Source organism: Vulpes lagopus, chromosome 1, assembly GCF_018345385.1.
Source record: "Vulpes lagopus strain Blue_001 chromosome 1, ASM1834538v1, whole genome shotgun sequence".
In the NCBI taxonomy this organism is placed as follows: domain Eukaryota; kingdom Metazoa; phylum Chordata; class Mammalia; order Carnivora; family Canidae; genus Vulpes; species Vulpes lagopus.
In genome coordinates, this window is record NC_054824.1 from 111,002,965 (window position 1) to 111,015,168 (window position 12,204).

At 49.8% G+C, this 12,204-nt stretch overlaps 1 protein-coding gene across 6 annotated transcripts in view; it reads right to left on the minus strand.

Annotated features, from left to right (window-relative positions):
• Positions 1-1,723: 1,723 nt before the first annotated feature.
• Positions 1,724-12,204, minus strand: part of MTCL1 (microtubule crosslinking factor 1) — a 128,118-nt gene continuing 117,637 nt past the window's right edge. For 4 of the 6 annotated variants that reach the window (XM_041766745.1, XM_041766726.1, XM_041766717.1 and 1 more), the window contains 2 exons: positions 8,455-9,994; positions 1,724-2,905 (listed from right to left, as the gene is read on the minus strand). In XM_041766745.1, the coding sequence (XP_041622679.1) occupies positions 2,711-2,905; positions 8,455-9,994 (1,735 nt within the window). In that variant the 3' untranslated portion in view covers positions 1,724-2,710. Of the gene's footprint in view, positions 2,906-5,603; positions 5,661-8,454; positions 9,995-12,204 lie in introns of all 6 variants that reach the window. The other 2 variants (XM_041766754.1, XM_041766735.1) reach the window with 1 other exon arrangement.

Here is a 12,204-nt window from a genome sequence, read left to right on the forward strand (position 1 = left end):
TGCCTGCCAGGCAACTTCTCCTCTGTTCTGCCAACCTCTGGTTCTCCTCTGCTGGGCAAACGTGTCAGCGACTGGCTCAGGGAGTGACATGTGAGTTACAGGAGACCCATGAGATTTATGACACGTGGGGCTTTTGCTGGAGCCACCAGAAAGAGATCTTCTTTATCCATGAGTCGATAAACTGATAGGGGCTGCTGGGGACCATCGTAGCTGACTCTCAGATGATTGAGAAACGAGCCCCCAGAAGGGAGCAGAGCCAGGGGGCGGAGCAGAGTCCTGATGGCACTGTCGGAGGCTCTGGATTGTAACCGTGCTTGATGCTAGCACTTCTCCACTTATGAGGGCCAACAACTTCCCTTCTTCCTGTTGGTTGGTTGCTTCCAACTGGAGATACACTAATGCACCTCCCAGCATTTACTGTGGACACATGGTAGGCACAAAAGGTTTGCTGACTTGGCAGTTTGTTTGCAGCTAGGTCTAGAGTAGTCAGGTGGAGTATTTTTTGCATTAAACATTGTTATTGTGGTAAAATATACATTGACATTCACCATTTTAATCATTTTAAGTGTAGAGTTTGGTGGTATTAGGGACATTCACATTGTTGTGTAACCATCACCACCATCTGTTGCCAGAACATCCCAATCAGAAACCATAACCACTAAACACTAACTCTCTGTTCTTTCCTCTCCCCAACCCCTGGTAACCATTATTTTACTTTTTGTATCTGTGAATTTGACTACTTTATGTACTTCCAAGAAGTGGAATCATACAATAGTTATTTTTGTGATTATATTGTGATTATTTCATTTAACATAGCATCCTCATGATTGGTGCATGTGGTAGGCAGCATGTGCCAGACTTCCCTGGCTTTCTAAGGCTGAACATTCTGGAGCATGTACACACCACATCTCATTTACTCACTCACTGATTGACAGGTTGTTTTCACCGGTTGGCTTTGTGGATCGCGCTGCTGTGACTATCAGTGCGCAGATAGTTCAAGTCCCAGATTTCATTTCTTCTGGGCCACAGCTGCTGGGGCACAGATAATTGTTTCACCTCAAGACCCATCATGCTGTTCTCCACAGCGGCTGCACAAACAGCACCCCAGGGTTCCAGCATCTCCACGTCCTCACCAATAGATGGTATTTTCCATTTTTGGGGAAAATATTTAGCTTAAAGGTAGAACTGTGGTAATGCTGGGAATAGAGCTTATTCTGTTAGCCAGTCTAGAGAAGGACAGCACTGTTGAGTCAATGGAACATGAAGGCCAGAAGCTTCGGCCCTAAAGTAGTTCTTTCACTCTTTACCAGCATCACCTCTTTATAAACCCCCTACTCTGTTACACACTGACAGGCCAGGTGACACCTCTCTGTCAGGGAGGGAAGCGGGTCCTGGTGATTGGCCACTCCCCCTTTCCCAGGGAGGGGAGAGGGAGAGAGGCCAGGCACATTTTGACTTGTGGGTAACAGTTGCCTCACACCTCCATGCCCGCCATGTTTTCAACCAGAAGTTGCCTTGTCATCAACCCCAGGGCGCTCTTATGGAGAACAGGGAAGCTGTGGCATACCAGGTGCTCACGGTGTACCCCCGGTGAGGTGTGTTAGCAGCTGTTGCCTCTTTACAGGACCTCCCCTTTTCCTCGTTCCCCTGGCTATGGAAAACTATTGCTTGAGCCCTTAGGGGAAGATGGAGGGCATGTGAAACATGAGGTCCCGGAACAGGCTGCCGTCTTGAAAGGCTTTATTTCTACTTCATCATTGTCTCATACAGACTCTGAGGGACCATCCTTTGCTTCAGTTTGGTACCCTCCGGACTTTTTGTAGTGCTTTTCCTTAAACAAGAAAATTTTGAGTAAACACTGTATATTGCCAGTTCATCTTTAACAATAATTTAAAAATGCCATTGCTGTTGTATCTCAATGCAAGAGGACAACGATGAAAGTACAGTACGAGGGATTCACAACGTATTACAGTGGGACAGATGACTCACACTTACGCAATGGTAGGACCACAGTAGCAGTATGTACATGCACCCCAGAGCGCTTCGAACCCAAAGACATGCAAGTCGAGTAGAGTACGTGGATTATACAGCAAATTTGGTAAGCCCAGCTGAGGACTCTGTACCTTTGCAAGAATGCTGACGTGTATCCCCTCCAGTAGAGAGGATATCTGTCTTGTCGACTGGCTTCATGGCTTTTTCACTACAAAAAGTTCACTGAATCAGTCTGAAGCATTTCAAAAATTCTTAAAAAACAAGAACACTGACAAAATGAAGTTAACTTAAAACACTCTACTTCAATGTGGGAACAAATCAAACCAAGGCATAACAGTGCAAATTTAACAGAGAGGCAGTCAGTATTGAGAGCAAGGGTGTTCAGAATCTCTTAAAATGTACATCTTTAAAACTTTTATTTTTTAAATTTATATCTTATCTAGCTTTTTTGTTTAATATACTGTATAAAAAAGATGGAGACAAAAATAGTTTTCTGAGCTATGAAAAAAATTAAGTTATTACAGGCACATTTACGGTTTCGTTCTAGAAACATCTCAGGTTCACAGGTTGGACATTCAGCAGCTGTGTGTTTTTCAAAAACATTCTTTGACCTTGGGAAAGCTAGATCTTTCCTTGTGGATGGAGCTTGGTTGATGACAGCGTGGTTATGCAAATTACAGGGAGTCATTCCCTCATAATCCATGCAAACTTGCACTCGTCACAGGTGTGTCTTCTCCCCCGGTGGCTCCTCATCGCCGAGCTCCTCCAAGGAGGCTGGGTCTCCGGGTGACTGAGCCAGTGAGGCAGTGGGGGAATGTGAGGCCCAACGGGACGGAAGGCGACGGTTTGCTGGTCTCTCGGGCCTGGAGAAGCAGGGTTCTAGGGATGGGGCTAGTGCGGAACAAGGTAGTTCCTTCAAAGCCGAGAAAGAGAAAGACAGGGTTATTCAGAACCACAGTTCCTTTGTGGGGGGAAGGGGGTGACTCTCCCCAAACACACTTCTCAACAGACTCCAGTTAAATGCAATGGATTAGGGGCAACTTCCCAATGTTAATTTATACTTGCTCCAGGAGAATAACAAAATGGTCAGTGAAAAACTCAAACAGATGATCAGTGACAGAGGAATGAGAAGATAGCAAATTATGATCAAAATATGGCAATGCTGTGAGATGGGTATGTTTACACAAGCATCTTCAGAATTGGGCTAGAGCCTATGGAAGGTGGGGGAAAGCCACAGGCCACCTGGTCATGGTCTGACTTGGCTGACCCCATCCTTCTGGCCCTCCTGAGTGATCTATTAGCTACAGTGACCTGGCCCTAAAAGGCCAGTCTCCCTACCCTTTGGTCTGTTGGAGGCCCATGAAGAGACGGATGATTTATCCAGCTGTATTAGCAAAAAAGACTCACCTTAAAACGAATTTCCTGCTACTGTTTATTCCAAGTTGACTGACAGTGGGTTAAACAAACTCCCACAACATGAAAAAAAAAATGCTGCAGGCAGAAATTTTAACTTCGGTCTGGTTTTTAATGACTCTTCCCTGCTGCAGCATTTTAGAAAGTGCCATCAGAGTGTGCTTGTGCTTCTGTTACAGGCACCCTACGCCTTCTGAGAACAGCTAATGCAAGACACGCTCAACTGTGGGGCAGACCACCTATAATACATCTTCCCAGGGCCAATGCTCCTTTTCTGGTGTTAACGAATGTCCAGCTACTTGTCCTTAGTCTGCAGGCTAGGAAACAAGGATGCCCAAACCTGGAGTCTGCTGGTGCAGAGTGGGGGTGGTGGGAGGAAACCCGAGTTCACCGGGCGGAACCCACCTGCCCAGGTGACACTCAAACAAGAAAAAGCTGAGATGGTAAGCCACTGCAATGAAGAATGACAGCGAATACAGGCTCTCAGAGCCCGAAGGGAAGGACATCAGAGGACGGACATAGACGTGACAAGCAAGTGCAGAGGCCAGGATGAGGAGGGTTTAGTCTGGAGAGCAGGGAGTGACAGTGGAGAAGAGACGGTGGGCTGTATCCATGGGCACAGTGAGGACTAAGGAGAAGAGGGGAGGCAGAGCGCCGCCTTGGGGCTTCTGGAAGAGTGATGGAGTGAGGTGGGCCTTGCTTCCCCGTGGGCCCCACGGGAAATGGCATGAACACTGAGATACTTCTAAACATCCCCGGCCTCCTTGTGACGGCAGTTGTAGCAGAGGATGGGGAAACCTTGATTAGCAAAGTGCTAGGCTGGTGGGAACCATGGCAATCAGGAAGACCTCGCCCACAAAGGCCTGAAATAGCTGAAATGCAAACTAGGTGGGGTGAGCTGTCCTCTCCTCACCTCAGCCCTGCTATGCACATGCGTGGAGGTGCATGGTTTAGGACACCTGCTACTGCTTTGTCTTTTTCCATCTCTGCTCCTCCTATTGTCAGATTTGTGTGTTGTTTGTATTGTGTATGTTGTGTAGTATATAAGTGTGTTGTGTATGTGTGGCATCATGTTGTGTACAAGTATGTGCCTTGTATGAGGATGTTATGTGTGCATCGTGGGTCATTTTGTGCATGAGTGTCATGTGCTGCATTTGCTATGTATGAGTGTGTGGTGTGTGCCAGGTGTGCTGAATACTGAGATGGCTGCTATCATGGGTTTTTTCCAACACCGCTGCAGCCCACTGCCACCTGGCTGATACTGAACCAGAACGGGCTTTTGATTAGACAGCGTGGTGCCACTTCTTCATCATGTGAACCCCTATAGGGAGAAATGTGTGACCGGGTTCAAGAATGGACTCTTTCTTTAGTAACACACCAGTACATACATGCAAACGGTCCCGTCCTCCCCTGAGAAGCCACTGCAATCGGCTGTGTGGCCATTTTATCTTGAGAGCACCTTTTTAGTCTTTGAGAGCCAACTGCATTTTTGTATTTAACACTCTGAGTTAAGACTAGTGGGTGAGGTGGGTGGGTGACTAATTCGTGATCAGACATAAAACTGGTATTTTTTTCACATGCCTCGATTCAGGCTCAGATGGCAATTCTGTGAGACTATTTTTTGGAGCAAGGGATGGCTTTGTTGTTGATTCATCCAACAAATATTTATTGAGCACTTACTATATCACCTATGGTGATCACTTCGAAGGACAAGATACATTTGGATTTATTCCTTCTGGTGCCGTTGTTGAAAGAGAGAGAAAAGCCTCATCGAATTATGGTCACATCTCATTATAGCATCTAGTAGTGTATGTGTGCCTCCAGGATACCAGCGAGCAGGGGCAGGCCAACTGGGAACACATTCGGCTCACAGATCCCCACCGACCAGGCCTCTCTGCCAGAGACAGTCCCTTCTCCAGCCAATATACTTTTACTCCTATGAGAGCAGAGAGTGGAAATCTCAGCAGGATTTCTTCGGTACTCTGTGCAGCCACTGGGAATGTCTAGGCCTGCCCATCTGTCCCTGAATGTGGACTGTAGGCCAGTGCAGGTGGTGGGCTCTATGGTCAGGGCAGATCTACCTGGCACGATTCAGCTTTGTTTCTGAGGCTGAATCGTGGCATTTCTGACGCCAACCAACCCCAGGTTACACAGATGACCTTTCCAGACAGTGTGCAAAGAAGGTAGAAAGCACTTACGGCATGAGGCCGGCAGGGCTAGAGTTCCCAGGGGGCAGTTAGTAAGACAGTTTGGTTCTGGACAGAACAGACAGAGAAAGAAAAGAAAAGCAAGTAGGTTGGAAAGTACTTTTTAAACAAGAAGAACAGTAAAGGTTTAAAGTCAACAAGCCTGGTGGTAGTTCCAAGGACAGCTATCAGGAGAAACATGGGGCCTGCAGAAACGGACAGGTGCACCCCGGGTACGCAGGCCTCCCTCTGCATGGGTCCAGGTGGTTTGGAGCATGGAAGGACCCTCACTGCAGAACAACATCCGATCTCTCCCCTCAGCTTTCTGTTCTTCCCTCATTGGCCCTTTAGCACTTAACATTTCAGAAACCCTTTGGTGTGCATAGAGATGGAAGTCACATGACTGTTGTATTTGAAACAGAGGATTAAATGGTCTGTTTTTGTCACAATGATCACATGGTTACTGCTCACACTAAAAGTTTCCCCTTGTATTTTCCACTAGACACAGGAGGGAAGAATAGCACTGCATTTCCAGATTATTCTTGCCCTTCACACCATAACTCATCTCTTAGCTTCTCCGCATGATAGAACTGGTGCTACAGCATCAAGAGAAAAAAAGAGGATAAATATAGCCATGGGACAGGAGTGAGAAAAGACAAGGGAGATTTCCCGCCATGCCCCCAGCCAGGGAGGCCCATGTCCAGGCATCCAGGGAACATTTAGGGAAGGGCCCACTGCGGGGTGCTCAGGGCAGGTTGGACAATCAGCACAAGTCCTGGTGATTTTGGAATGAAAACCCAGAACTACTTATTACATAATTTAGGGGATGATGGGAAGGGATTGCCAATGGGCCTATTACAGGAAGTCAATTTCGATAGGAACAATTTCACTGGAATCTAGAACAAGCAAAATACCAACAGAAAAGGAAACAGGAGCCCATAGTATTTAATCTCTGCCAGTGAGTGCTCCAGGCAGGTACTGAATTCCCCGAATTGGCCGATCATCTCTTTGGTAGCAAACACACCCAGTGAGAAGATAATTTAAACAGACATTTTACAGAGAGGACCAAAGTGGCAGGGGGATGGGCATAGCTCCGTACTGATAAATTCGTTTTCATGCCTTAGAGCTGTGCTTTAGCCATTAAGCGGTTGTCTTTCTATTATCATAGATTGCTTGGAGCATTCACTGTAACTCAAAGCCCTTTTTGGTTCCTAAACATTAATTTCTCTTTAGTTTTTAATATTAATGGACATCACAGACCAGCCAGTTAATGCTTTGGGCCAGAGCCCTGATTCCTCCAGAGCCCTAAGGAGGTAGGGCATTCACACAAATAAGCCCTCTGCAGAATTAAGTCACTTACCTGAGACCCCTGGAGGGTTGGGGGTAAAAGCAGCCTGTAGAAGACACCTGAGAACACTTAATCACGGTTTGTTCTTCTCAGAGCACGTAAACAACTTTATCACAAAGACTCATGTTCGGAACAGGGCCAATGCACCATCGATATTAGGTTGAATGAAATGGCAATTGCCATTTCTGTAGGTCACGGGTAATTTCACGTGGTTTGACCTCCTTCAGATTTAAACTCTACATTGTCAGTTGACTCCAACTTGATAGGTTAGACTGGGGGCTATTGTTTCCCCTCAACCCCCACCCCGGGGGAAATGTGGGTCTGGAGGTAACACAGGAAACACGCACCTGCCTCATCTCCTCACCTGTGAAGCCAGGGCTACCTGGGCCATGGTGGGAGAGCAGGGGGGCGGCCCTGGGAGCCTATTTCTCTCCTCTCCGACCCTTGCCATCTCAGAGCTGCCTCACCTGGGGAATGGTTACGGATATATCTGGGTGTGGAGTCTGTTCCTCCGGGCTAGTGGTGAATCAGCCTCACCCTCAAGTCTACATGCGGGATCACAGTGTCTGCCGAGGGCAGGGAACATGTGCTGCTTCACTGCACCAGGCCCGCAGCCCCACCCTCTCATTCCCAGCATTACTGTCAGGCTTTGTTTTGTTTCGCTCATTCTTGAAGTGGAAATGAGGATTGTTTTTAATGTGGCGTGGTATGGACATACGGCATGTGGATATGCATTAGAACAACATTCAAGGTTGACCCATTGGTGAATAATGTTAAGGGGGATGTAATAATATCGCAGGGTAATAGCAGGTGACGGGATGTGTGGTCATATAGACTGTGATAATATGACAGATGTAAGGGCGATAATAACAATAACCACATCGTATGAAGGCAGGAATTTGATCTTATCCATCTGTCTCACCTGGTTTTATTGCCAGGGAGATTCGTGGTCGTAGAGGGCATGGGATTTGTGAGACAGAGGGCTGCTATTCTGTACTGACGCCAGCACTGGAATCCAGACATTCTTGTACGTTCCTGATGAAGCACGTTCTAGTGTCCACACTATTACACCCTCTCCGGCACACCTCTTGTGTTGTCCTGGATAAAGATCTGGAGCACGCAGAGAACCCTGACGTGACTCTCACACACTTCACACACACACATTTCTAGGACACAAATTCACACAGAAAGAGGGCAAATTATAACCCCAAGTGAAAAGCCCAGATAGACAGACGAGCACCATCAGCTAGATCAGACAAGAGAACCTGAACCAAACCCTGAGCTACATCTTCAAGAAAAGATCACTGAGGACAATAATAGGAACTTTTCTTTAGGAGCAGCTTGGGGCTTATGTTTCAGCCTATTCCATTCTCCCATAAACCCTGTATCTTCCCAGCTCACAAGAACCTATTCCTGAAACCAGATGACCTAGCAAAACCCCAGGTTTACATGTGTTTTCCTGACATTTGAACAGAAGAGCCAGTGGGGGACGGTTGGAATACTCAGCCTTATTACCTCGATGGACCCTGGTTCAGCTTTGATGGTTTCTCCCATGTGGCTGTCACTGTTAAGACTTGGGGGCCCGTGGGGGGCCTGCCTCCTCTCCTCCTTTAAGGCATGCTCCAACAGCTTCTTGTTGAGGATCCGGGCTACGTTCTCAGTGAACGTGTAACCAGGGGGAGCGGATAAGTCCTGCCTCAAGGGCGTGCCCTCTCCCCCTTCCTCCCTCCAAGTCTCTGAGCCAGCCCCGATGGGGCTGGGGGACCGTCCCCGGGAACTGGGGCCCGTTTCCTGGCCTGGGCCCAGCTCGGGCCGGGGTTCTGCTGAGCGAGATCGGCTCCCGGCCCGAGTCCCCTTCTGGAAGGGGTCCTGCACCACGGGGCTGTGGTCGATGATGTTGAAGAGGCTGGAGAGGCCATCGTTGATGGCGGTGTGCACCGGGCTCTCCCTCGTGGTGGTGGAACGGGCCCAGGCGGACTCGCTGCACCCCTTTGGGGCCAGCCCCAGGGAGGTCCTGCTGTTGGGCGGCTCAGCTTTGGGGAGGGGCTTCCTCTGCAGCTTGGGAGACCCGTACTTGGGGGAGCAGCATGTGCGTTCGAACTTGGCCTGCACCTTCTCGATGGCGGGGGCCATCTGCCGGCTCCGAAGGCCACGGGAAGGAGATGACGCGGGTGTGGCCCCGCCCCCGGCCTTGGGTGTGAGACACTTGTGGGGGCTGCTGGTGACGGCGCTGCCACGCAGGGCTTCGGTCTGCAGGCCAATGGTGATGGTCTGGACGGTCTGTGTTCCCGTCGTCCGGGACCCATTGGTCTGGCAGGCCATGTCCTTGAGTGGAGGCTTGGGGGGGCCAGAGCAGATGGTGTTCCTGACCGAGAAGGCCACCTCCTTCATGTCATCACTCATGTTCTTGGACATCTGCAGGCCGTGCAGCGAGGAGGCAAAACCCAGGGGGGCGCAGAGGGCACTTTCGAGGGGGCGCAGTCCTCCCTCCACATAGTCTCGGGGGTGCCTGGAGGGGGCGCAAGGCCACCTGCTGAGCACATGTTCTGAGGGACCCCCTTTTGTGTCTCCAGTGCCCCCCCTGGCTCTGCTAGTTGGAAACGGGCACTCGGGCTCAGCCCGGCCCTTGCCCTCACTGCCCGCCACCACGATGCCATCCATCCTGCGGACCGTGGGTGGGCTGTGCAGCACCCGCACCCCGGCCTGCTCCGTGCACATGGGGCTCCGAAGGGGCTGCTTCTGGCAGTGCTCTGGGCTGGTCATGGTGTCCGTAGTCATGGTGACACTCGTGGTGAGGTACCAGGAGGAGTCAGGGAAAGGCTCTGCACCAGCCTCGCTCCCTGCCCGCCCCCCCTCGGTCCTGTCTGCCCAGGGCTCCGGGGGCCTCTCATCCCAGTTCTTGCTGTTGAACTCCTCGATGTACTTCAGATCATCAGGAGACAGGGGCGGAGTGATGTCCTCCTTGCTGCTGGTGGCGGGGACGCCCTTCTCCGGCAGGAAGGGAGAAACGTCCATCAGACGCTGGAACTCAGACATGGAGGACACAGACACAGCCCTGGGGAAGGTGGGGGAGAAACGGGTGTCAGCTGCCTGCCAGCCGGGCAGCCTGCTGACCTGCCACCCTGCACCCCCGACCCAGCGTGGCACGCATGTGCTGCCCAAGGGACAGGTGCCTGTTGTGTGTCAGTCTCCATGCAGGCCAGCGGGAACACTTTATGGCTCCTTGATGTTCTCTACTCTTGAGCTGCCCTGTGGATGTTTGATGAACTTTTAACAGCTCTGGAATTGTTCCAGGAGCCTTATATTTGTCAGAATGGAATACAGGCAGCCCTCAAATATTATGGGAACAAGCTGGAGGCTGAGCTCTGGGGTGGTTAGTGTCCAGCTCCAAACCCACTTTGGAATGGTTTCATTTTGGCCTGTGGATGCTCCAGAGGAAGGAGGACATCTGGCTGATGAATGCCCTCAAATCCTAACCTACTAGGAGTTTCCTGAGTTCCAGGTATTGTGGCAGATGCTCGCACTGCTGACAGGAAAGCAGCCCTGTCCTGATCGAAACCCAGCTAATGGTATATGCAGGGGGTGGGCACCACAACATCACAGCTATAATCTGACGTCCTGTTCGCCCACTGGCCTCATCATCTATTGGATGAACTTCTAAGGAAGTACAGTTGACCCCTGAACAATACGGGGGTTAGGGCATCTGACCCCCATGTAGTCGAAAATCCATGTACAATTTTTGACTCCCCCCAACTTAACTACTAAGAGCCAACTGTTGAACAGAAGCCTTATTGATCTATAAACAGTTTATGAACACATATTTTGTATATGTATTAAATACTGTATTCTTAAAATAAGTTAACGGAAGAAAATGTTAATAAGAAAACCATAAGGAGGGGCACCTGGGTGGCTCAGTTGGTTAAGTGTCTGCCTTCAGTTCAGGTCATGATCCCGGGGTCCTGGGATTGAGCCCCATGTTGGGCTTCCTGCTCAATAGGGAGTCTGCTTCTCCCTATTCCTCTGCCCTTCCTCCTCATCCCCACTCATGCTCTTTCTCTCAAATAAAAAATTAAATCTTAAAAAAAAGAGAAAACCATAAGGAAGACAATATACATTTATAGTACTATATTAACTGGAAAAAAATCCATATCTAAGTGGACCCATGTAGTTCAATCCATGTTGTTCAGGGGTCAACTGTACTAACTAACCTCCAGAGACCAAACAGATGATGTGAAGCAAAGGAGGGAAGCGGAAGGTGTGACAGGTGGGCACTAATTTCCAAACACCACTTCCAACAGAAACTCCGTCTGGCCCGGCTGAAATCCACCAGCAGGGCCCAGTTCTTCCCTTCCTTCTGCTTCCCTCCTTTATAGCCAAAGCCTGTTTTTTTGTTCTTGCTCTTCCTGAATTCCTGGATAAGAGGAAGATGCCTGCAGACACACACATATACCATGTGGGGGTGAAGATAGGTAAGCTAAAGGAACAGCCAGTTTGGGTTAAGTGCTCCCTGATGGATGTGCATTTGGATGTAGATTCCTCAATATATTAGTGCTTTCACTGAATATATTTCTATTTGGTATGAATTTCCTGACTACCTCCTATAGGCCAGGGCGGGCACCCTAGAGGGTCCAGGATTCTGCAATGCTGAGACAGGAGCTGGCTGGAGCACCCAGGCAGCCTGTCAAGCCCCCCAGGGCAAAGCAGTGGCGGCCAGGAAGGCTTGGTGCTGGCCCTGCCTGTGAGCTTGGACCTGGGCCCTCTGGCTGGGGTGGAGGGGAGGCACCCAGACTGTCTCTGCCACTACACCACTTTTTCATAGGACATCTTACTATCTGCACACCCCCAAACAAGTTTAAACACCTAGGGTTTTGTTTTTTTTTAAGATTTTATTTATTTATTCATAGACACAGAGAGAGAGAGAGAGGCAGAGACACAGGTAGAGGGAGAAGCAGGCAGGGAGGGAGCCCAATGCGGGACTCGATCCCGGGTCTCCAGGATCCCACCCCAGGCTGCAGGCGGCGCCAAACCGCTGCGCCACGGGGGCTGCCCACACCTAGAGTTTCAGATCAGCACAAGTGCTGCCAGACGGGTCCCAGACAGACAGTACATGGGCCGCTCCACTGCATGAACCACTAGCAGTGCTGAGGCCAGGACTGGGGTCTGTGTACCACATGGACTGGCCCACAGAAGTGGCAAAAAGCTCTGGGTGCCTCTGCCCTCACCCTGGGGACACATGCTCTTTTGGACACCACTCTGGCATAAAAG